General features: G+C 39.5%; 2 protein-coding genes across 2 annotated transcripts in view; both read left to right on the plus strand.

Annotated features, from left to right (window-relative positions):
- Positions 1 to 5,893: 5,893 nt before the first annotated feature.
- On the plus strand, positions 5,894 to 18,725 carry ttll10 (tubulin tyrosine ligase-like family, member 10). Its single transcript, XM_050065786.1, has 13 exons — positions 5,894 to 6,034; positions 7,131 to 7,531; positions 7,721 to 7,877; positions 8,093 to 8,211; positions 8,410 to 8,530; positions 10,702 to 10,787; positions 11,924 to 12,110; positions 12,251 to 12,422; positions 13,699 to 13,839; positions 16,836 to 16,952; positions 17,038 to 17,131; positions 17,333 to 17,944; positions 18,529 to 18,725. Exons 2-13 carry the CDS (start codon positions 7,219 to 7,221, stop codon positions 18,591 to 18,593), a joined length of 2,184 nt encoding a protein of 727 aa, XP_049921743.1. The 5' UTR covers positions 5,894 to 6,034; positions 7,131 to 7,218; the 3' UTR covers positions 18,594 to 18,725.
- Positions 18,726 to 18,985: 260 nt separating this feature from the next.
- Positions 18,986 to 26,998, plus strand: part of LOC126403233 (uncharacterized) — a 12,312-nt gene continuing 4,299 nt past the window's right edge. Inside the window, exons 1-7 of the mRNA XM_050065787.1 lie at positions 18,986 to 19,234; positions 21,843 to 21,969; positions 23,416 to 23,562; positions 23,862 to 23,948; positions 25,952 to 26,039; positions 26,127 to 26,263; positions 26,366 to 26,512. Coding sequence (XP_049921744.1) covers positions 19,140 to 19,234; positions 21,843 to 21,969; positions 23,416 to 23,562; positions 23,862 to 23,948; positions 25,952 to 26,039; positions 26,127 to 26,263; positions 26,366 to 26,512 — 828 coding nt within the window. The 5' untranslated portion in view covers positions 18,986 to 19,139. The remainder of the gene's footprint in view (positions 19,235 to 21,842; positions 21,970 to 23,415; positions 23,563 to 23,861; positions 23,949 to 25,951; positions 26,040 to 26,126; positions 26,264 to 26,365; positions 26,513 to 26,998) is intronic.

The raw sequence follows: 26,998 nt of genomic DNA on the forward strand, positions 1-26,998 counted from the left end.
GCCTGCAATACTTTGGTTAGCCCTGGGATAGTCTGGCGACCTGTCCAGGGTATACCCCGCCTCTCGCCCAATGTCAGCTGGGATAGGTTTCAGCCCCCCTGTAACCCTCAACAGGATAAGCAGTTATGGAAAATGAATCAATGAATAAATTCACAGCTCTTGATAAGGTGTTAAAGACAACATAATGTTTTGTTTTGGGTCAAGACTATCGCTCCACCCTTTATATTTCATATGCACAGGATCCAGAGATTGGGTCTCTCCACGCAGAGAAACTGGGTTACAATCATCTAAGCTCCCATTCACAGCCAACCAAAGTTGGGTACAAAACTATGAAAACTGCTAACTGATAGCTTGTTTTACGAAAATTGACAATGACAAATATTGCAGTAGCAGGTCATAGAGTGTCCCGGGAATGAGTCATAAAACTAGGAAATTAGTTTGTATTTTACCACTCACAGTCCTCTTATCTTAAGTCAGTGGGTTTTTGGTTAGATGTCTGACACAAGGCCTGTGGTTACACAAGCTTAAGAGACTTCCATGTTTTGTTCTGTGACATAAAATACCTTAGTAAATACCACATTCATGAACTTTGAAGCTTCTATGTGTCTGGAAAAAAAAAAAAGACAGGTTGCTAACAAGTTGCTAAATTAGTACAACATTATGCCTCACTGGGCCAAACACAGCTTCACAGTCCTGTTATGGCGGTGGGGTTAGGTCATGCAACCGTAGTGTAGTTTGTACATCTGGCAATTGCATCAAGGCTTCAAAAATCATAGAAGTGGTGTTCATTTGTGAGGATTATCTTGCCGAACAAAATGTGTAACTATCACAAACCTTTGTTTGCCGCAGAGTTTATTTTTGGCAATAATCCAAAATGCAATGGAAAACTCCCATAGGCCTCTTGGTGAGGAAATCAGTATGATGCTAACTTCCACGTCAGCCTACAGAAAAACATCATTCCTAGGGAGCTCTACATACAAACTAGGGGTGGGGGGGAAAATGGATGCAGTATATTATCGGCATATTTTCGCTCAGCAATATTGTATCAATGTGGACGCCAAGTATAGGTTTTATTACCAATACAAATCAAAGTTTTGATAGCCAACTAGAATAATAAAATCAATTTCTTTCTTTAGTCCAATAGATTGATGATGAAGATTGAATGAGCAGACTGAAAAATGTATCTTATTACATGCAACAGATGTTGAAAAAGTTTTCCTTAGGGGACATAATCAACGGTTTAAAAAAAAATTAATTCATCACAATATGTCACAAAATATGTTATCAAAATACTCAGCATATTGCAACAACTTTAACGATGCAGTAATATTGTATTGTGACTGAAGTATCATGATATTATCATGTTGTGAGGCCACTAGTTTTTTGTTTTGTTTTGTAGTATAATTTTTCAAGAAAATATACATACCCGCACTCCCTCCTGCCAAAAACAGTCGATTTAATAAACATAGCAGTTTAGACCTGTAGCAACAGTCCAACCATCCAACCTGTGTCACACTTCAGTGAGAAAAACAACAGCAGCAGTTAAGAAAGGATAGGAGGGTAATATTATTGCAATCTACAGCCAGTGCCAGATTCGAGTTTGTAAGTGAATTATGCGACATTTCCAAGAGGTGTAGTCTAGCATTAAAACCTCTAACATAAAACAAAATGTCACAGTAAAACTTTAAGGCTGGATGCTAGCTTAACGTTAACTGACTGTTCCAAACTACAGAAAGAGTAATGACAGTTAGTAGGGTGTTAGTAGGTTTTATGTTAGACATGTACACATAGCCCTCACTACACAGTAATTATTTCTGGTTAAAATGAATCAAAGTGACCCTGTAACATGTAGCTAGCTACTTAAGCTAATAGTTGCTTCACCTTAGCTTTGGCTGATAGCACTGGGGCAAATTCAAAAACAACCACTTAGACATAGACTTCTTTAATGTCCATCGAAACTTTACATAAAATGGAAATTTGTCTTTGACAGTGGCTCAAAAAACACACAACACAGACGACACTATGCACAATAAATAAGAATAAATAGACATGTCTTGTCAAATGTAGTTTTGACTTTAGCCTTCTGGCAAACCTGGTGTGTTAACTGTGTGTTGTTATTAGACATAAGGACTAGTAGGCTGAGATAAAAGCTTTGCTAATGTACATGAACAATCTTAGGAGGATCTGAGGTATTGCTACTCTTGCCTGTATATTTCTAATTTGCCCTGATTCCATTTTAGTCAGGTCTTTCTACAGAGTTGGCTGACATTTCTTTGTAACTGCTGGTAAATTTCCACAGTAGCTGACTGGACTCACCTCAGGTACTCAGTTACATTTACCAAAGCACAGAAATGGTGATACCTGCCAGTGACTGGTAGTAAAAAAGAGAATGAATGCATGGGAATGAATCATTTTCATTATGGATGCATGGATGGTAATTTGAAGAGGTGTGTTGTTACAAGTACATAAGTTTCCCTATTTTGTCCCTCTAATTAATTTTGGGCACCGTGATATATTACTGGCGCTTATGTCCCATTAACTAAGGCCTAAATATTCTGCCAGATAAGCACTGGCCCAGGACATTTCTAGTTTGAATACCCAACCATTTATGTCAGTGATATTACCTTCTTTCCCAGCTCTGTACTGATAGACCTATGTTGATGGATTTCACCTGAATGACTTGACTAATTTCTGAAGTACTGCACCTGCACTCATGTTATCAAGCATATATCATTAGCTGGTGTATTTTAAGACTTCGCACACCGGGAGCATCTCTTCGCCTTCTACTCTTTTTTGCTACTATCGGTGAGTCATTTTCCACTTCAAAACCAAGCTTTATTCCTTGAGTGTCGTTTCATAACTCTGGAGGGTGTAACCTGAATGACGTTAATCCAGGAGGTTGCCAATAGTACACGTCACGTACATGTCTCTCTGCATTTGGAGTAACCACAAAGGCTCCGCTGGGTGCGACTGAGGCAGTATCTCTCAACCTTCATGGAAATACCAAAGGTGCATGTACTACTTGAAGTCATTATTTAGAGCCATATCAGTGATTTTTACATTATGTGTGTCACATTAACCATGTCTTTCCTACTTGGTCGTGCTTTTTTGATGACTACTGCAGTAGGGTTAAAGTGAATCAGAAAACTACCATAAACCCTCAGCAGCACTCAGATTTCTTACTGCTTGCCCGACTTACAGACATGTAAAAGCACAATGACACCTCATGTATTTAATTTTATATATCTGCCTCTAAACAACTGTTTATCTGAGGACAGAAATGTGCATATGGCATTTACATTTTACCATGTTGAAGTTAGTCTTGGTGAACTTTGAAGTCATCCCAGTGGGAATGAGTGAATGCAGACCCTGGGAACAAAATGTCGCCCCCCCCACTACATCAGCCCCCTCTGCTTTCCCAGTGTAATTCTGTAAGGAAATCATGAATAGCGGGCGAGAGAGAGACCCTATTGAGACGAGCCTTTCTTTACATCGAAACTTAACTCCGTCCCTTCCACTATAACACCTTGACAAGGAGAATCCCTCCAAATAATAGGTTGTGTAGGGACACCATTGCTGCAGGCTGCATCCCTGTAATTGCTGAGCACTTCCTGGTGCAGGAGGCAGTTGAGATGACATGGGAATGGGCGAGTCTCCAAAGGCACACACTTTATGGTGTAACCACCCTGAGACAGACAGGCACACGCACACCACTCTTCGCCTAATGATATACATTCATAAGTTTCATTTTCATATAACTTAGTGAATATTTTGTTTCTGCGATAGATCACATTACCCTGTTTGTGGAAATGCTCATACATTTTCACCCACTGTCTTTCTTTTTAAAATCAGGAGTGATGTACTGTGCTGATGTTACTTTCTTACGTGTGTGGTTTGTTTGGAGTAAATAGGAGAAAAACTGGCTTGTTAGCATATGAGCGGTGGCAGCTGCCATGGATGAACAGACGAGCACCACCCACAGAAACTCAAAGATAACAAAAGGAAAGCAAAAGGTAAAAAGTGTCACACTTTTGCCCCCACTGTTTGAGATCAAAGAGAGAACATTTCATTTAAAAAATATTTCATACACAAAAGAAAACTTTAATTCAAACACTCAAACCTTTATTTAAGCCTCGAACATACAAACAGCCACACAAAATACACATGCATACACACATTATTCTCCTATACGCACAAATGCACACAGCCTCTTGGCAGATGGTGAACCATGAGGTCGACAGGGCTGTAAAACAAGCCTGTTCTCTTTGTCCACCTACGCAGCACTTTGCACAGTGTGTCTATCAGATGGCGGCTCTTTATCAAGGTGTGGCTGACACTGGCTCCACACAAAGCTCTGTTAAACAAGAATATGGGAGGCCCGTTTCTAATAAGTGGGGTGCTGTGGCCGAACTGGCATCATTGCCAAGCAGCTCTTTTTTATCGCTGCCATTTTGCAATGTCTGTAAATGACTGGGCTGACAAGACTATTGCTTCCTTCTTGTAAATTTAGTCATGTGTGAAATGTGTAACAACATACTGTGGGGTGTGATGTGACATACAGTTTGCGTTTCTTTGCTATGAACCATGTAGAAAGAGTTGGCTGTTGTTTTTCTTGGATTGTTAACAAGAAAATCTCAAGGTTTGTGGTTGTGTCGGCTTGTTCAGCTGTCAACATCAGTTCTCTCTGATACCATAAACCTTTGCATTTATCACCTTAGCAATTAAACCCTTGCATTTTTGAGGGCTGTTCCCCATTTCCCCATCTTTTATGACACTTTTTTTACTGAGGTGCTCTAAATATGTTCTAAATACTCTAAATATGCTCCTCAACTACAGGTGTTAGGTGCCTGCGTCACTCCTGGTTACCCTACTGTATGTATAATTATAAGGTTGCGTGGATGCTGGATCTAAGAGGCACCCTCCCCTGTCAATTATCAGACTGTTGGGAGGAAGAGAGGAGATTATGCATAATTGCCAACCGTAGCTGGGCCTGGGTGTTTCCTCCTGAGTCAAGTCACCGAGACAGAAAGGTGATAAGTGGATTTGCAATGCGAGCAGACAAATACTATGTTGCTCAGCTGCATACCTGCCACTGGATCTGGCTCTAGACAATACAGTTCATGATAATAACCGCACTTAAGAATAATGATTCGAGGAATTATTCATCTGGGTAAATTAAATGTTAAAATAAATTGATTTTCACAATAAATGTAAAATATAAAATAATGTAATGAGGCTGTAGGTTTAACCAAGGTGGAATTCATCTTTGTATTCATCATTTTATCCGTTAGTGCACTGTTTCTGCATTATCTGAAACAGTAAATAACTTTTTTGGTATTTGTAGATACATAACCATTCAGGCTTTGGTGTTAAGGGTGTAAATGGAGCTACAGATATGAGGCTCCAAAAGAAACAGTCAACCGGTATGAAATGTAAGGTGAATACCACTATACCTTCATTAAAACATATCCCCTGGACAGGATTCTCACTCTGTTAAACATATGTCACAGAGCCTGCAGAAAATATTATTTTACCTTTTGTGTCAGGATATAATACCCCGGAAAACTGGCAAATCCATTTTGATTGACACTCTCCTCTCATGTTACCATAGGGTTCGCACAACAGAGGCTTACAGGCAATTAATATTGTATGAAGCTAAACTTAGAGGTGGGGTAGGTGTGGGATACATAATCTTGAGTAGTTAGTTTGTCTTGAGCTGCTGTTGTTGTAAGATTCAATCTAGGAGCGGCAACTGTTGCTAAGGGTCCCATTACCCGAGTAACCGGTGATTGTTTACATTGGTCTAGTGGGTTTCCTTACTTGCAGTGTGACAGACTATGGCTGGTTAGAGTGGGCTAAACTGCTGAGAGACCATGTGATTCCACCTCCGCCAAGCCTGTCCTTCAGTCTGTAGGTTTGCTGTTTGCCTGGGCCTTACCGTTGGACTGCAAGGTTGAGCGCACATGGCGGAAGAACAGGCTGAATAGGTTTTCATGGAGTTTGGCTGTCCTTGTGGGTGACACTGGAGGTGCAGGTAAACCCCTTTGCTTGTACTGTAAATGTAGCTACAATAAGGTCACAGTTCAGCTCCTGTTTTCTAATACAAAACAACACATTTATTCTGATAGCACATTTTCATCACACTTCTTTTTATCTTTTTTTGTATTTTCCAAGTCTGCTAAATGTAATTTAAGTTTGAACTATACAGACAAAATAATAATACTGATAAAAGACTCAAAGTATAAACCCACTAAAAGGTGCTAGCAAACCCTAAAGGATGAAATGGTAATTAAACTAAACCAAACAATTCAGTAGTTACACTTATCATTTAAGGGTTCTTCTGATAAAAAAGGTAAAAGGTGATGGATTTCATTGCAATCTGCCTTTTAGAAAATGAAATTTTGACATTTTTGGCTGATGTTGTTGCAAGAGGAAAAAGACCACGACTCTGGGGACTACTTTGGCCCAACTGTCCATTGGCCAAAGTGATGATCAGGTGCAAAGTTTGAGTGCTTGGTGTTAAACAAAAGGTCAAGGGGTTACCTCTGAATAAAATGACTGTTACATCAGCCCCTCTGTGAGGCTGTACTTAGTTACAGAGGTGCTGTGAGCCAAATACTAACATCAGCATGCTAATATGCTCATCATGCCACATTTACATGCTGATGTTTAGCAGGTACATGTAATGTATTAGCATGCTAACATTTGCTAATTAGCCCAAACACAAAGTACAGCTAAGGATGGTGGGAATGTCATTAGTTTTGCAGACATTTCTTTCAAAATATTGGACAAATTCTGAAAAGGATGACCACCAGAGTAAAGTCAGGGAGTCACCACAATCATTAGGATTAATCCCACAGGGACCATTAATGCCTGTAAAACTTCTCATTACAACCCATCCAGTAGTTGTTGACACATTTTCAGTCTGAACGACCTGCCAAGAGACTGACACAGCTATCCCTAGAGCCATGATGTCAGCATGGCTGATGAAAATAATATAATGTTACCAGCTGACATGTACATGAACTTTTGATGAAGGGTAAACTGCTTCCCTTGTTTTATTCCTTTCATACTCCCACAAATCTTCAGTGCAAACACACCTCACTGCTGGTCTGAATTTCTGACTACAGTGTCACTACAAACCAAAAAAGGGCCCACCTGTCCTCCCATGTTGGAGCATTTTTAGCCATTGCCAGCGATCTGCACCAACACAAGGTCATGTCATCTGAGTGCTGGGTGGAGCCCTGCGGTGAAGGCCAGGCAGAGGAGACCGGACTGGAGAGGCAACAAGGGGAAGAAGCGGAGGAGGAGGAAGTGGAGGTTCTCTGTGGGGACAGTCAGCCCGCAGGAAGCCTGAGGCAGGAGGAGCCACCCAGAGAACAGCCTTTATCACCTGACCATAGTGGCATGCAGGAAGTGACATTAGAAGGTGGACTGGAGCAGGTCCAGAGGGAGGAGACGCAGACTCGGGAAAAGAGAGAGAGGTTTTCCCATGTGATTGTCAACCAGGAAAGCCGGGATAGAGGGTCAGGTGTGTGGAGGGAGAAATGGATAATCAAGTGTGATGTAGTTTGTTATTCTTTCCATATGTTGAGCCTTTGTTGCAGCATAACAAAATACAATTCATAAACACAGTCTACATGTGCATAGTGAATTTACTGTATATGTTTGTGTGAGTATGAATGACTGTGTGATTTCTGTGTGTTTGTGCGTGTAAAAGTATCAGGTGCGGGTCTGGTGGAGCCATACCTCCGGAGGTCCTTCCCCAGGGACTTGTCGACCTGCTCATTCCCAGACAGGGACATGCAGCAGCAGGTCGAGGAGCCCCGGGGGCCTGGGCCCTTCTACTTCTTTGGAGGAGCTAACGGAGCTGAAATGTAAGTAGAGAAATATAAAATAATGTGTTGGATTTTAAGTATAAATTAAAAGCTTAAGAAAGGTGTTGGAGACATTTGCTCTCACACTAGCAGAAAAACATTATCCACCATTTTGTTTTGGGTTTAACCCTAGTTTTACATGTGACACCTGACCTCTTGATTGTTGTGTAATTAAGCAGAAGTGTGACTGATTTCCTTTGGGACTGTTCCTTTAGAGTGAGAGGTTATTGTGAAAGCAAAGGATGGAAGAGGATTTACAACAAGCACAGGGAGGATTTCAAACTCAAGTGGTGTGAGACCAAATCGCCAGCCAACTACTGTAACTTCAGGGAAGGTCAAGTACTATATTAATCACAAGACATAATCTGTATGCTGTGTTCTACTATAAACTGTAAAAATGTTGCCTGTCTTAAAGAGATGCCATAGAAAATTAAATAAAATTGGAAATCTCATTTTGCTTTTAGTAGAAAAAGAGCTTTATTGCTTTCAGTTCACAGAAAGAAAACTTGTAATCCTCATGTGTGGTTCCCAGGTGAACAGTTGGTGTATCAGATTCCCAACAACAAGGTGCTCACCACCAAGATCGGCCTCCTGAGCAGTCTGCGGGAGTATGAGCGAGTCAGCAGCAAAGTCAACCACGGTCGAGGACGGAGGTTGTGTGTGTGAAAAGCAGACAGATATAACAGCTATTTCCTTTACAGAATTTATAGTTGTGTCACAAATCTCCTAGCAACAATCTGGTGCCATCATGGGTGTTCAATAGAGTCCCGGCTCTGCAAATACTGATTCAAAGACATATCAGCCTGTGATACTATTTAATAAACACGGGCAAACGGCATAATTAGAAATCAGACCTCCCACCTGAATCACACAAGCTTGGTATCGAGCATTATGTGTGACAGTTATATAAACTATTCCAGTGGTTACATATTGACAGTACGTGAATACAGTTATAATGTTTTACAACCTGATTCTTTTAAAATCATCACCTGAAAAATAATGCAGTCAAGTGAAATAGAAATGTAAACTACACTTACAAAGCTAATTAAAATTAAATAAAAATCCACAGGAAATGTCTTTAGTTTTAGTCTTTTTTAATATGGTCAAATTTGTCAACACAGCAAGCATATTGATGCATTGGTGCAAATGTTTACGGAGACTGGGATGTATACATGACTGTGCGTCAACTGCATCTGACATTTTATTTAAAAAAACAAAACTAAAACAAATACTGAAAGTAATTAAACTAATCACTTTAAGCATTTTAAACTAAAGTGAAACAAGGCAACGCACTCTGGAAACTAAAACTAAACTTAATTTAAAAATGAAATAAAATAAAAACTAAGGTAAAAACAAGACTATAATAACACTGACTAGGACAAGTACATGCATGCCCAAAACTACTGTATACACATTCTTGTCAGAGGTTTCACACTATTCCATTAACAAACAGCTGGTGCCAAGAGATATAGCAGTGCCTCAGCAAAGGTCAGGAAGAAAACTGCTAGCTAGCAAACACTGATATGGACAATGCAGAATTAAAGCTATAAAAGAATAATTTGTAGATATTTAAGGAAGGAAATGCATTGAGCATGTTTGTTAGGCCTCAACAATATAAGAAGAAGAAGAAAACTTAACAGAGTAAAGTAGCAGTACAGTAGTGAATATGCTTTGATGTAAGATACGATAAACTTTAATAACCCACACTGGGGAAGTCCTGAAGCAGCTGAAGAGTCAAAAGCAAGGACACGGAAAAGTGACTGACTGATAAATGAAACTGAAATGAAATTAATGAAAAAAGGTAAAAATAAATAAATAAAATAATATAAAAGCTATTTACACTTTTCACTCATAAAGATACTGTATGTTCATGATTGATAATTGCACAGGATAATTGTAATACAACACACATATACCACATCTACATTTTTTGTACATACAGCATGCTGTACTGTATGTGTATTCATATACATACATAAACACATGTATACAGTATTCCAGTAACTGTACCCAACAAGTAATGTTACTTATACTGGATTAAATGACCCCATTATGTTCTGTAAACTGCTCTCTCACATACAGTGCAAGCAGATTCCACTTAGAAAAAATAAAAACTCCTTTGCAACAATTATTAAAATAACTGCTTAGTTTATTTATATTTATATTACATTGTGAATTTTGGCCTATATATCATAATTTACAAAATAAATTCTTATTCTCTGCATAAAAAACTTAAACTAAAGCTGAAAAAAATGCATTTTCATGTTACGCAATACTTACAATGGACCAAATTAGTAGTAATACTGTTTAAGGCCATATGCAACAAATCCAGCATACAGCATCTTTGAGAATTTACCAATGTATTGATTAATTTAAATTCCTGAATGTGTTTTTCCTTTTACTCTTTTGGTAAATCAACTTTTTAGAGATATAAAAATTTATGTACTATGAAATATTAAAAGCAAATATGATAATCATTGCAATGTATTATCAAACCCAAGTAAGCTCTCTACTGTAGTTAAATACATTAATAGACAAACTTGGCTGTCAAAAAGGTACGCGATTACACATGTACAAGATGACAGCATGCTTTGAAAAGTGCTCAGCAGTAATCTAGAGTATGATTTATTTTTGAATAGATAAAAAAACATGTAAACACACAGGTATGGTCCTTTAAGCACTCAATGACTTTGTGGTTTAAAAATAAAGTGATGTGGTCATTTTCTCACAGTTTTGATTTTCAATGTATGACACAAGCAGGTTCAAACAGCTGAGAAAACAGCCATTCACGTGCACTTCCTCCTTGTTGTGTTGTTCTTCACAGGAGGCTGAAAATGGAAGAGTTTATTCCCACTACCTTCCGCATGGATGTGAGGGAAGAAAGGGAGGCTTTCTTTGCCCAGCAGGAGGGTAAAATACATGCAACAATAACCCAAGGAACACTGGTTCAACTGGATTTGTGTTTGATGAGGAGGCTCCAGTTTAAGATAAGATCAATCAAATTTTTGACAAGAAACAGAATAGTTTGTGCTTGGCGGCGTTAAGACAACTGTTGCCTTGGTGATTGTTTAATCAAGAGGTTGAGGACGTTGGAAAATAATCCACTTCACCTCCCATAAGGCCCTGATTAAATCACCAGGGGAACATGCTGTTACCATAGAGATGAGTCAGTAGAGGGCAGGGCTGAGACACAAACACAAGGAGAAACGCTCAACAGGATGTGGATGTAAAGCTGCAGGACAGGCCTGACACAAAGGAAATACATTTAATATTAAAACTGAAAAACATTTTTCCTCAATTTTACCAACTGGGAATGAAACAATACCCTGGTTCCTGTAATGTTTGTGGTGATACAGACACACAGAATTATGATAAGTGATGTGTGGGGTATGGCAAACATGGTTATCACTAAGTAAACAGGGGAAGACAGACAGCTGGCTGAGATCTCTGGGTGATGGATGAATCCATGAAAAGGAAGACGAGAGAAAAAGACACATCAGAACAGTTATACAAGCAGAAATATTTTAAAAACTGATCACAGCATGTGTAAAAATCTGCTGGAAAAGCAGTAGTAGTAGTACTGTCAAGAAATGTCGGTGGTGGAGGAAGTACAGCTGCAAAAGTACTCATTATAGAGGATAATAGCTCCTGTCAGAGTGTCACATGATATTATTTCATTATTGTTACTGATGCATCAAAATGTAAGTAGCATTTTAATCTTTAGCTACTTGAGGCAAAGCTAATTTTAGCTACTTTGTATACTTGGGTAGCTTGACTGATAACAATGCAGCATATTTTATAGGTTGATCATATGATTTTATATGCTTTATTTATATTCAAAGCATCTAGTAACTACAGCCATCATATAAATGGAGTAAAAAGTTAAAGTGTTTCTCTCTAAAATGTATTGGTGTAGTATAAAGTAGCATAGAAATCTAGAAAACACAATTACAAAAGGTGAAGAATTGCCTTGTGGGATGTTTAGGACACAGTTATGGAGTGAAATTCAGATTCAGCACGACTCACAACTTAATGACTGTTACCAGGTGTGAGCAATGATGAGAGTCACATGTGGATCTGTAAGCCTACGGGTCTGAACCAGGGCAGAGGCATCTTTCTGCTGAAGAGCCAAGAGGACATCGATGCCTTCAAACTGAAGCTGCAGCACTCAGAAGACAGCCAGACCAACAGGAAGACGCACCACCGCCAGCCTCAGGCTCGCATTGTTCAGCAGTGGGTGAACATACGTAACTATTGGGTTGTTAAAATGAATAGCATGTCACATTTTATGGCTCCAAAAAGGCAGCATCTTCTTGTTGACAAATGACAACTTGACAAATTGTCCTTAAAGTCAACTGTCATTTTGCCCCCAGTTACATCCAGAGTCCACTGCTCCTGAAAGGGAAAAAGTTTGATGTGCGCTCTTACCTTCTGATCGCCTGCACTGCACCTTACATGGTCTTCTTTCGCCACGGATATGTACGACTGACCTGCGACCTCTATGACCCCCGCTCCAACAACCTCTCTGCCCACCTGACCAATCAGGTACACCTCAATATGTGTCAAACTCTGCCAAAATATCCAGGGTTAACTGGACGAAGTTTAAAGGACAGATTCACCGTTTGTGAAGTCAGTGTTAGAACAGTAGTAATGTGTCCATATGAGCATTAAAACAGGTTTTGCTGGCTGTAATCACTTCTGCTGTTCATACCGGCCTTTTAAAGCTTTCATTGTAAGTGACAGTTGTTCAAATATATATCTGAAGCTGATAAAAGGCTTCAGCAGTCTGAGCTAAACAAATTAAGTAGATCTTTTTTACACTTTAGAAGATATCCCATTATTTGCGGTTACTGGGTTATCAGCACTGAAACACTAAACAATCCCTACACACAGCTCGTTCAGTCCATTTTTATTTCCCAGTCAGACATTCTTAACCTTTATTTAACCAGGTGATAGACTCATTGAGATTAAAATCTCTTTTACAAGAGAATCCTGGCCAAGAAAGGCAGCAACGCAGATTCCTGAAAACAAGACATAAAGGTTACGACGCACAACAATGACAACAAATGTTGACACAAACTAGCTCAAGGTGCCTTTACAGCACATTTGAATTCATTTATTGTGATTCTGTCCTGGAGTTTTAGTGTGTTTTGTAGAATGTTCCATGTTGTGAGGGCAGAGTACATGAAAGCCTTTTTGCCCATCTCAGTCCGAACTCTCGGGACAGTCATGGTGATAATGTCCTGGGATCACAACCCATGAGAGGGTTGTGAAGTTTTTGGCATAGGTACTCACCTATAAGTAACCGGGGAGTCTGTCCAAAATGGCTTTATAGATAAAGATATACCAGTGAGACTGAGTGAAATAATAGAAACCACTGAATGCACTGAATAAAATGAAGCACTGGGTGTGAACAAGCAGTTTTGTTGTTTTCCTTTGGTACAATACATTATTGTGTGGGTGAAATTATTAGATGACTGTTCATTTTCGGAGTTAAAAGGCACCCTGTCATTCATTCACCAGCTAGACACAAAGGCCTGATTTTGAAACTCTGGGTTTGACTTCCAGTGGAGAATACTTCATGTAAAAGTTAACTGTTTAGGCTGTTTAAGGCCTAATGTTTGCTTTGTAGATTCCTGTTTAACACTAATTAAAAAAGGACAATTCATTCATGATAATAGTGGAGAGATATTTTCCTCCCTCCCTTCTTTGCATTACTCTTGTAATTTCCAAAGAGCTGGCATTAGCTGTGGCACGAACTGTCTCTCTGCTCCTGCTGACTGCTTTGTGTGTCTCTGGTCCCCCTGGTGTCCATCTCCAGTACATGCAGAAGAAGAACCCTCTGTACAGCCAGTTAAAGGAGGATACCGTGTGGTCCATGGAGAGCTTCAACACCTACGTCAACGACAGGTTTCAGGTTGCCAAGGGTCTGCCCAGGGACTGGGTGCTGGGCACCTTTGCAGTGAGTGCTGCTGTGTGTTGTAGCTCTCGGGGACCAATTACCATTATAATGATGGTTGTTGGCGTTTGCAGCTAATTGAGGTAGTGGTTAGGCTCGGATGATCTCATTCCTGTCTGAGGATACATCATGTTATTATAATATATTTCTATATTTTCATCCATAGTGCCTCTTACAGTACATAGAAAGGTACAGTGTGTACATTTGAATCATTTTTGGGTTGCACCTGTTCCCATGAAACCTCAAACCCTGATAGTGACATATATATCAGTGTACACAAACCACAGTGTGGTTGTTTGGTTTAACAGAGTCCAAGTGAGACCTTTCATACTGTTTACAGTCAAAGAACCTAATCTTAGTAAAGCCTGTCTGTGTAGACATTAAAAACTTACATCATTAGATTTATAAGAATAAGAATTCAACACATCATGACTTTATTATTAATCATACATGAATTAAAAGGAATGAATGAATGAATTAAAAGGGCCCTCCACAGATATTTTATGTCAAAGTTGATTTAAAAGTCATGGAGTTACATCATAGGAAGTGTAGGATTTAGTATTTTTGAAATAAAATTACAGCCTAAAAGTCAGGATATATCTTGTGTTCTGTTGCTTTGATTTTTTTTCTGTCCTTTCCAAACACTTGCAGTTCCCCAGATTTTATGGAAGTGCAATACTAATGTAGGCCTACTGGAATGTGACAAAAACTTCTTTACAGTGATATTGCAACTTATGTTACTGCACTAACACTGCTACAAGTGCAGCTTAATATTTCCTTAACGTGATTTTTAAACTTACCCTTTGTCAGGTAATGTGTTAGCTGGTAAGATATTAGTGAGTTAGTGAGATACAGTAACAAGCTTAAAGCTGCACTAATAAATATTACATCTAAATACTTCACTTAGAATTATAGCTTCTTATTGGTGAATACACTACAAAGCTTACAGAACAAGTCTCCCCCAATATTCATAAAGTATCAAATCGCCCTGAAAAATAATGTACAACTACATGTATTGACTTTGACTATTTTTACCGCTGTGATCATATAAAGTGCATAAAATTTACACCAAATGACAGTAGCCTAATTTCCAGTTTAGCAGTAAACACATTTAACGAGAATTCATTTATGCTCCAAATCTGGATTCAAAAGAAAGAGAATCAGCACTTGTTCAGATGGTGGCTAGACCAGATACTAGTTTAGTCAAGACTGCGTAGCATAGTTATTATAATCTGTGACCTTATTTTTTGTAATATTTAAAGCTAAACAGCGAAGTGATGCTAAGGTGAGTGGGGTCTACACTCTACTAACAGATATAAACAGCTGACGATAGTTCCCAGCTGTCTGACAAGCTCTCCTTTTGGTCCACAACATAGAATGTCACAAAAAATGTCACAATAAAAATGTCATAGTATTGTATGCCATAGAAATGTCAATATTTCATGACACAGCAAGTCGTAAAAAATGTAATAAAGAAGTCATGGCAGGACTAAAGTATGCTTTTATTTGGTATGTCATTAAAAAAGAAGTTAAAAAATCCATAGTATAATATGCCACAAAAAAGTAATAAAAAAAGTCATAGGATAATATGCCATAAAACATAAAAAAAATCTCATAGCATAGTATGACATAAAAATGTCATTAAAAAGTCATTATGGCATGTCGTATAAAATCATTAAAAAAGTCTAGTATAGTCATAAGTCATAACAGTCCTTGTATAACATGTACTTAAAAAGTAATTAAAAAGTCATAGTGTAGTATGCCTTAAAATATAGTGTGTAATTTAAAAATATATATTCTAAAAGTCATAGTATGGTATGTCATGAGAAAGTCGTTAAAAAGTAATACTATAATTTGTCATTAAAAAAGTCGTTTAAAAAGTCACTGTATAGTATTTCATAAAAAACAAATCATCATTTAAAATCATTTTGAAAAAAGATTAAAAAGGTCATGGTATGGTGTTTCATGAAGAATTCATTGAAAAGTCATAGTATAGTATGTCATAAAAGTAATTAAAAATGTCATAGTACAGTATGCCATTAAAAATATAGTTTTCTTTTTTTTTTAAATCCATATAAGTCATAGTATAGTATGTAATTATAAATCATTTAAAAACCCATAAAAGGCATAATACAGTATGTTATAAAAGTCATTTAAAAGTCAGTACAGTAGGCTATGTCATTAAAAATTAAAATTATAGTTTGTAAAAAAAAAGCCATAGAAAAAGTAATAATACATATGTCATGAAAGTCATGAAAAAGTATAGTATGTAAAAATAAAGCAATCCAAAAGTCATAGTATAGTATGTCATGAAAAAGTCATTAAAAAGTCATAGTACAGTACGTCTTAAAAATAGTATTTTATCAAAAAAAAAGTATGTTATTTAAAGTCATTAAAAAAGTCAACAAGTTATTCAAAATTCATAGTGTAGTATGTCTTAAGACATGACCTTAAAAAAAGTCATTGTATAGTAGGTTAGAAAAAAGTCATAGTGTGTCCACTTCTTCCTGCACAGTGCTCACTTACATTCATTACAAACCCTGCACTGGGGATTCTGTTGTAAAATACTTTAAAATGATCCCAGGGGAATATCAGTTGTTGTTTTGGTTGTCTGACCCACAGATATATCTCCCATCAGCCTTGGTTCCAGCAGCAGCAGGTAGCTGTTTTCACCTTAAAACCCACTGTATGTTCTGTGCTCGGCACATAACAGCAAACAGTCAATGATGTATTTATACCTGGTGTATACCTTGTTCTGCTGCCCCCAAGTGGCCAAAAAATCAAGAATGCAGCAAAATGTTTCAGAATTAGACCATTTATAAATGATGATCATTTGAAAAGAGTAGAAAAATAAATCATTGAAGATATCTACACATTCTCAGATATTGTTGCTGAGAGCTGCAGACATCTAAAATGGCTGCTGGAAGAACTGCTATGATGTATGCCACTTTGACTCTGACGCCTAATTTGACCAACTGTTGTTTTTTTTCATGCATCAGAAGCGCATGCAGCAGATCATGACGCAGTGTTTCTTGGCAGTCAAATCCAAGTTAGACCGTCGACTGGGCCTCTTTGACTTGATCGGCTGTGACTTCATGATTGACGAGAACTTCAAGGTGGGTGAGACGCTGCTGAGTATCTGAATGTCGGTCAGAGTTTGTGCGGTTTTGGACTAAATGCGTTTTCATGTGTATGAAATAGGTGTGGCTGCTGGAAATGAACTGTAACCCAGCTCTTCACACGAACTGTGAAGTGCTGAAGGAGGTGATACCCAGCACTGTTGCTGAGACACTGGGTGAGCTCACATTAATAAAGCTGATCACATCAACAGTTTTTTTTTTTTTACTAACAGTTTATAATGTTGTCACATCATTTCTCTGCATGCATCAGAGTTCCCTTCATTAAATATGCTGCTCTATTAATTTGTTTGCTCAGCAGGCTGATGTGTGATACCACCCAACATATTAATATCTGCTGTCACTCCTTCATGCTCTAGATTTAACTCTGGAGATCTTCAGCAAGTGTCGTCTCAAGCAGAGGATTCTTCCTTTGGCCAATCAGAGGGACTTTGTGCTGCTTTACAATGGAGTTTTCCCTCCTGATCCAGTGCTGGCCTGGAGCAAGAGCAACACAAACAGTGACCTCAACCACAAAAGCACCAAAAAGACTCAAGCCAGACGATTTAAGTCAGGGACAGAGGGCAAAGTTGTGCCCCTTGATAATGTGAATGTCTCCGCGAGCAGTGAAGGAAGGGGTAGGTCAAAGTCTGACGAGCACCCCAACACCTCCACTTCTACCTCCACTGCTGCCTCACCTTTCCATCAAAGCTCTCTGTCAATGCAGGGGCCTTTACATTTACACAGCAGCAGCACCATCGTACAGACTGTCAGGAGTAAGAACCTCAGGCCGCGGGTTGTATTCAAGCCCAGCAAATGTACTTTGCACCATCATTTAAAAGCTGCAGACGACGTGACGCATTCTACGGCACGGCAGAAGACGAGGATCATCATGGCGCTGTCGTCACCAGGGATCTCTGTTAGTGACTCTTCAGAGAGCCCTCCTCATGATGGACCTCCAGTGTGTGGGAACAAATGTGAAGAAGAGCTGGGTGAGGACACAGAGCTGAGTTTATAAGAAGAAAGAGGAACTGAGATGCATCAGATGCAAACAGCTGAGATCTAAAGCTTTATCTGGAAAAAAAGACCTATACTTTTGACACCTGGTGCTGTTTTCCTCTCAAAGAAATAAATGTTTACTGTGACATGAAAGAATGTATTTATTACTTGAATAATGATAACTGCGTTCATTTAACTGGTGCTATGTAAGGAATATGTTCTAAATAACACTTCCAATAATGGTTGATTTTGATTTATTTATTTATTTGTCCCAGAGTCAGACATGTTTACTGTAATCAAAGCACACATAGAAAGCTGTTGCAAATGGAAAATATATCCATCAGTCATCTTACATGGCGTTGCGTCACTTTACAGAAACAGAAATAGCAGACAGACTGTGTACAAACCCTCCCACCATCTTACTGTAATTCTAACCAGGAAGATCAACACATGGCTCCACTGTACAGTTGTTGTGGCTTGTTGTTTTGACTGCAGCCCTCTACCTCTCCATTTCATAACTCATAATTATCTCACTTGCCTATCCATATTCGGGCCCTTTGCATGCAAACACGGGCAGGCATGGTCCCATCTTTCCCAACAGGATGCTTGCTTCATCCACATGCTTCTCAACAAGGAGGCTGAGAGCATCAGAGAGCCTGACTTATCAACACCAAGAGGTATAGAGGCATTTTTTAAATATCTACATATGCTAAGGTTGGAATGACACTAGAGCCGTTTTTTATTTGTCATGCTGTTATGTGTCAGCAGGTTCCCGGTGTGAGTTCAGAGTGTAAAAAAAAACAGAGTGAGGAAGCTGCTCACTTCTCTGCAGACAGCCAACTGACAGGAAGGAAGGAACAGCTACTACGCTGCGGCTCGACAAGAACTTTTATCTTCAATTCCTCTTCAAAAGCTTTTACACCTTTCGTTCTCGTGGCTGGATGGAAACATACACTACATGCTGGCAAAAAGGGGGAACTAGAGCTTAGCAGTGCCACCCCCTCCCTCCTCCTCCTCTCCAGTGCACAATATCCTCTTTTGGACCCAACCAGCCCCCTTGTTTTGTTATCTCTTTGGTTTTAGTGTGGCACACACACACACAGAGGGGATGACTGTCTGGGCAGATGGTGCTCAGTGTGAGGACTAGAAGCTGAGACGAGGCACAGAGGGACAGACTCCTCGTCCGTCATGGGATGCTGCAGTGTGACCCAGAGGCATACTGGAGTGGACGAGGTGGGCCCTGATGAGATTGAGCTCCTGGAACTCTCTGGAGACAATTTAGGGTAAGACAAAGATACATTTACAATTTAAAGCAAAAATAGAAAAGTAGTGGTGGGGAATTAACACATTTATTGCTGAACTTGGATCCTGGAACAAAGCACAACCAGCATCATTACTTCATCAAAAATGTAAATGAAGTGTTATTTATTGTGCTTTTTCTCACAGCTGTAGAGAGACAATACCGGTTAGGCTGGTTTAAATGTGGTTTTTTTAGAATCAGTGACTTCTGGAGGAAGAAGCGGTGACGTTCTGTGAAGTGAAAAAAGCATTTAAGCAGCTTTCAACCTCTGTGGTTTTCTTTGGCATGTTATGCGTCACGTTTTGGAACCGAATATGTCAAACAAGAGAGGAGAGCCTCTTGCACAACCTTTTTCAGAGCTGCAGTGTATTCAATTCAGTGATACCATTTTCAGGATGTACACAGCTACACACATGCTTGTTTTTCACACAGTAACAGGATGTGCGGTGTGTTATAAACAGAAACTTCCAGGTAATGCTGTGAAGAAAACATTTAATTATAAACCCTTTATCCAGGATGAAAACACCTGCAGAACAACACATTACATCCATATGGTTTCCACTCATCAGCACCAGGCAGAACAACAAGGCAGGAGAACTAATTGCCTGCTATTTACTAAACATGAACTTGAGCAGTCGGTGATGCTGCACTGATGTGATTAGCAGATTACTATAAGACAATGGCTGAGGCATGGAGGAGTTTAATACAGAGTCAGGGCGGGACAAATAACCGCTCGTTCTTAGACAGGGGGATTAGCAGAGGCTAATCACAACAGTAAATACCAGTCCTTATGTGTGGCTGTTTAATAATTACTACCCACTGCAACACAAACAAAGATATTTGTTACTAAGATGCACACTCATATACACTCTATCACTGCATAGAGATTGCTTATCATTTAGTCTGAAGCACTATTTAATACTTGTTATAATGTATTGGTTTTAACTGTGCATACAAGAAATTAAAGGGGAGCTACACCCATTTTCAAAATTCATATATGTTATTCTTCTGTCTAAGGCAGTCCAAAACTCTCTTTCACATCCAAAAGCCAGAGTGATAAAACTCAAATTTGTGATGTCATAGGGTGTAAAGGTCAGAGCAGCTCAATAGACAATGAATTGGAAAAGACATTCTAGATGACACTGAGCGCACCCAGGGGATTGTTCTGAGTATACGGGCACATTTTCGGTTTCACACCTGAGAACACTACAACAGGAAAAGCTCATTTGGGTATAGAAAAGGAAACAAACATTGTGTGGGTCCACAAAATCAAGCTCCCATTCATTATCTATGGAGCAGCTCCAGACTTTATGACATCACACATTTGAGACTTACTTTTCTGGTTACTGTTTTTGAGAGAGAAGCTCATGTTCACACACATTTGTTGAACTTGGCCATGAAAATAACATACTGGAATTCTTAATTTAGGTGGTGTTACCCTTTAATGCCCTGTGCTAACAGGAAGTGATGCAATATGTGCAAAAATCCCCAGTGTTTAAACAATACATTTCAAATGAGACTGCTAATTAAACTTTACAGAGACATCAAAATGTGCTGCCAAAGATGTAATGCTTCTTCTTGCCTCTACCAATCAAAAATGTTGATATTTTGTATTATTTTAAGAAGCAATAGCATGGACCAATCACAAACCAGAATTTATAGCCCAAGGTAGATTGCAATGCAAACCCATAAATAGGCCTTTATACAGATTACACAAACCTCAAGATAAGGGTAGACAGACTCCTTAACTCCTCTCCATTTTGAGTTCTGTAAGGAGCTCAACATATTGATCCACCAAGCGAAGCGGGGAACAACATCTGTCCAACTTTGGGGGATTTACCAAGGAGCACCTAACAGTTCTCCATAAACACATCCAAACTTACTGAGCTCAGAGGTGTACTGCTAATTCAGGCATATGGTAAATGAATGGACTGCACTTGTATAGTGCTTTTCTAGCTTTCCAACCACTCAAAGCACTTTTATACTACATGTCACATTCACACATTCACACACTGGTGGCCGAGGTTACCATACAAGGTGCCAGCTGCTACTCAGTAACAACTCACTCACACACAATCACCAATGGAACATATTCATTCAAAACCTGCTTAGAATTAGCATGTGGACAAAATATATGTCAGTGAAGGGTCAACAGGTGTGGGTCTGCCCTGCTCTGGCTACACTGTAATCTGATTATGTCTGGCTGCTGCTGGACTGCAGGGGGGTCTAGACATGTCATTTACATTGTGATATGCTCTATTGCTCTTCAGTCTCTGCTTTCTTTTAGGCGCACCATGGCTGAAGCCAGTGCAAGCATGCACAAGTAGGAAACATACACAAACAGGAGCCCACAATCATGGTTTTGAGACAGTTTCAAGTCTGCACGTCTGCCTGACTCACCTGTCTTTGAACTACAGGACAGAACCAAACAGAACATGCACTTTGACGTTCAGGCTGCACAGACACGAAATTGAACCCACATCCGTGCTACAACGAGGGCACAAAGTTAACCACTGTGCTGTCAGAACGTGACAGCACTGTCTGATGAAATGTGTTAACACATCAACATTTGATGAAATGTGTTTATTCAGGGTGTGGAGTCTGGGAGAGACCAGGCTGCAGCTGTCGGTTAGAAACAGCAGAGATGAGCAGGAGCCACCGCCACAACCACCACCGCCACCACAGCGCTACCCTTCAGTGCGACACCTGGAACAAGAGGTCAGTGTGTGCGTGTGTGTGTGTGTGTTGTGTGAATTTTGTAGGACTGTAACTTCATCATGCACTTTTCACAGTGACAACACAGCGTGTGTCTCACTTTGGTCAACACTTTAACACTGCTCATGCATAGTGTGGCAAGATGTACATCAACTGTTTCCACTCGCTGTTGTTATTTGTGTTGAGGCCAGACGCACACTGTTTACACACTGTGGGAATTTCCATGACAAAAGTGAGAGATTCTGCATTCCATGTTTGGTGTGATTCAAACTTTACAGGAAACAGAGGAGGGAGGAAACACTGCCACACAAACTTGAGTTTCACACTTCTTTCCACTTGAATGAGAAATTTTCTGAAAGGCGCAGTTCACGCCAAAGTTATAAATATATTTTTCCTCTTACCTGTAGTGACTTCTTATGAATCTAGATTGTTTTGGTGTGAGCTGCAGATTGATGGAGATATCAACCTTCTCTCCAATATAATGGAACTAGATGGCACTCAGCTTGTGCTGCTCAAAGCACCAAAAAAATACATTTGAAAAACTCAGCAGCAATGTCTCTTTCCAGAGATCATGACCTGGTTACTCAAGATAATCCACAGACTTTGTCGTGAGCAGTTTCATGTAGTCACTTTTTTTTCTCTACCAAACTACACCCACCACCTGCAACACTGTGGAGACAGAAGTGTGCATCTACTGCTAGCTCACCTAGCACCACTGAGCTAGCTAACTTTACAGTTCAGCTGAGGAGGACACCATTAATATTTACATCTCACACTGTCATGACCACGAGCCTCTTATGAATGAGTACATGCAGACTTCCTCCTGTGCGGTGATACTGTTGGTGGGTGTAGTTTTGTGGAAGAAAATAGTTCCTACATGAAGCTGCTCACAACAAGGTCTGTGGATTGTCTTATATAACTGGTTAATGATTTCTGTAAAGAGACATTGCTGTTGAGTTTTTAGTTTTTAGTTTTTCTGTCAAGTTTTTGAGTTTTATCAAGACTGATAAACAGCACTACAGGTAAGAGGAGAAATATGTATTTTTGATTTTGGGGTGAACTGTCTATTTAATATGAAGCATCCAAGCCGTTACAGAAAAATAAAACAAAGTCCTCAGTGACAATGTTTTAATTTTAGACACCGAAAATCCCCCTGGATTTCCCAAACAGCAATGACTAGAGGCTTGCAACAGTGAAACAAACTCCAATTTGCTTTGTAATGTATGAGTCATGGCTCTGTGAAACATGTGGCCACATATAAACACTGATGGGGTCAGTGTAATTTTTAACAAAAAACCCCCCACAATAACCAAAAAAAAAAAAAAAACAGCAACAGAGAAGGTTTTTTACAACTGAGGGAAAATGCCCCCCACTGAAAAAGCCCCAAAAATATTTAGATCTGTAAATCCTGATCAATGGATATTGTCTGATACAGTTTTGTGTCTGTAGGTGGTGCTGTGGGGCAGGAGCAGAGATGAGCTGCACCACAGGATTTACTCCCACCAGCCAATCAGGGAGTGGGAAGGCCAACCTGCCCACATGTATGGAGAGATCATCCACTCCTCCCTGGTGTCTCTCTACAACAGCTACACACAGGTAACACAGGGAGTCAGCTGGGAGTTATGAGGTGTGGCCCCACCAATACGTCTTCCTAAAGGGGCATACTCTAAAACTCTCTGTCTGTGAATTGTAAAGAAGCTGTAATTGTTGGGGTCCATGAGTATGTGGTAAGCAAGCAACCTTTATTAAAAATAGTGAATCAGGTCAGTTGATGGAGCCTCTGATACTGTGAGCTTACAGATGTGTAGTCAAGAGTCAATACTGCATGATGTTTGGGTTTTGTGGCTTGTTTGGTGATGAACTTCTGTCGCGTGTCTTCATTTTGTCCCCCACAGGAAACCAGTGAACACTTCCTGGTGTTGTTTTCTTTCCACCTGCTGATCCTCTCCCTCGACCACTCTCGACAAGACTTCATTTATGAGGTATTCTTTGTTGTTTTACTGTAAAATGAAATGTCAAATAGTGGATTCAAAGAGTCCACCCCACATTAAAGCTGCACCAATCTTTTTTTTTTGTTATTGACAACAGATCAAATGCATATGTGCAATGTGAAATGAGTCAGGAAATTGTTTTCAGTGAAAAAACCCTTGATAAACCCACTGTCATCTACCTGCCCAGCACCAAACTGCAGACAGACAAAAGTTTGTGACTTGCTGATGACCACAGAGAGGTGAAGACCCCCCCGCCCCCATGGGACCTTATATAATATGTACAGTACATATATGTACATATAAAAAAATATGTACAGTAATTAACAGGCCGAGCCAAATTTACCGATCCTGTTTGCATTATGCCATGAATTACAGATTTGTCAATTTAGAAGATAACTTTATGAGTTGAGAAAGTTGCAGTTTGTCATAGTACCATTTAGTTTAATGTGAAACCAGTGAGCTCTCGTCTTGCATGATATACATCAACAACATCAGTCAACCAGCTAGCTAACTAAGTTATGTTCTACACACAAGTGTAAGGTTATTTTACCTGAAGTGTTTTATCCAGTGGCCTTTTTATCAGCTGGCAACAGAAAGAATGAGCAATACCTGTTGCTTGTGTGAGTACATCCTGTTATGAAACATACAGGCATCATATCTTCAGCGATAGAGAAAGCTTAGACGTCACTCGCAACAATTCATCAAACACAAAAGACAACATTGTGAAAAGCAGACAGTCAGCAAGAAAAGCATATAAAGTCATTACAAAACACTTAAACACACAAGTTCAGCTCATTGTCGGTCTGTGGTTTAAAACTCATCAGTCACTGCTGACTTGGGGATACTGTTAGGATGAAGGCCTTCTTAGATAAATTTTAGTTGCCAGAGGGACTCTATAGTGCCTCCTGGAGCTCAAGACCTCAAAATGGCTGAAGAGAGGATGGGAGCTATCTGCCAAGATGCTCCTCGATTTCTTCCTCATCCTTTCTATAGAGAGTTGGATTAAGGGCTTTTGTGGCTTGCCAACTATTTTACTTGCCATTGTCACAATCCCACAGAGTTTATTATTGGATGTACACTTAAGATGACCATACAGACAGGAAGGTGAAATGTTCAACCATAGTTTGATACACTAATACTAAAATCTGCTGACTAACACTGAGGCCACTGAGTTTCCTAAGAAGATAAAGTCGCTGTGAGTATTTATTGAAAATATATTATGTTTCCAGAGAAGCTCACGTGGGAGTCCAGAGCAATACCAGGGTATTTAAAACATTCCACAGTTTCAACACATTGGCCATCGAGTGAAACTGGCTCTGTCTTCAGATCTTGTCCGGTGCAAATAATCATTTTAGTCTTGGCCACATTCATTTCTAACATGCTGATGTGACACCATGTTTAAGGGCCACAGTGTGGGTCAGGTAGGCAGCTTCACCCAATGGGTCTGTTTACTAAGGTCATGTCATCGGCATATACACACAATCTAAAATATTTTCAACTGATCATAAATTCATTAATTCATAAGATTCATCAATGAATTAATTTCATGACATTCTAATTACGCATTTTAACAGTCTTATACTTGAACAGTTTTACAACAAAATGACTTTCTTGAAAATATTTCTTAAATTGACAAACAGGATATGTTCATTGCACAATTCAAATAGGATAAAAAATTGTCTGTCTCCATTAACTACCAAATATATATATATTTTCTGTAATTATGTCCCATAATGGTCAACCATAAGAGGATGGACTTTATGTCTCGATAGTGAAGCATTTAGCAGTGAAAGAGCCAGATATATTTCTCAGGAGTTGCTGAAGACATAAAATTGAAATATAAGACGGAGGAATGAAAAAGGAACACAGGAGCTCCATATGTGCTGGTTGCATGAATGGGCAACCACACAGAAACCGCAACGGTTTTTTGAGTCGACAGTAATAAGCTGAAGCACAATGACAAGCACGATTTTTTTTTCTTACACTTTACACAGGGCATCCTTCCCCTTTCTGGACTTTCCTTACAAGCCGTCTCCCTGGACCCTGACACGTCACATTCACCACACATGTTTGAGATCAGCAGTGAGTCAGTGGAAATTACCAACTTTGACTAAGACACGGTAACGCAGTGCACTCAGCATGATTTATGTTGTTCCCTCTTTTGTCTAGGTCCAATGATGGACTCTAAGGTCTTCATATGCGCCAACATTGCAGAGCTACAGAAATGGATGCACCACATAGAAGACAGGAGATACAAGTCGATGGCACAACCCATGAGCCCCTCCCACTGCGCCCTCTCCTATCTTGTAATGAATACCTGCTGTACATCTGGTTACAAGTACACATGAAAAAGCAGTCTGTTTACGCTGTAATTAATAAATTGATCACATACAATATTCCTTCCCTAGTTACCCTGCGATGAGAACTGGAAAAGGGAAGAACTAAAAAACTACCTACTACAAGCTCCCATATGGCAGTGGGAGGGCTCGCCGATACAGCACATGGGTCAGCCTGGATACATATCTGTCGTCCATATCATCAACACACATAGACAGGTAATACATTTTCACTCATGTCCTCTATGGGCTTCCATACTTATCACATAATGCCAGATAAACTGTTGCTTCTTTTTGTCACAATATTTGAAAATCAAAACCACATTTGTCATTAACCCAGTTACAATATGATGCAAAGAGATTTTATCTTAGAGGAGGAAACACTGCCACACACACTTGAGTTTTCGAACTTCCTTCTACTTGAATGAGAAATTGTCTGAAAGGGACATAATTTTCCTCTTAGTTGTAGTGCTGTTTATCAGTCTAGATTGTGTAGGTGTGAGTTGCAGAGTGTTGGCGATATCGGCCACTTCTCTTGGATACAATGGAAGTAGATGGTACTTGGCTTGGGTTGCTTAAAGCGCCCAAAAAATTACATTTGAAAAACTTAAAGGGAAATTTCGGTTTATTTCAACCCGTCTCCTATCGTCCTAAATTTGGTTCAAGTGACTAGTGACATACAGATAATAGTTAGCATGTTAGCCG

The sequence above is a fragment of the Epinephelus moara genome, chromosome 16, assembly GCF_006386435.1.
Source record: "Epinephelus moara isolate mb chromosome 16, YSFRI_EMoa_1.0, whole genome shotgun sequence".
Classification (NCBI taxonomy): domain Eukaryota; kingdom Metazoa; phylum Chordata; class Actinopteri; order Perciformes; family Serranidae; genus Epinephelus; species Epinephelus moara.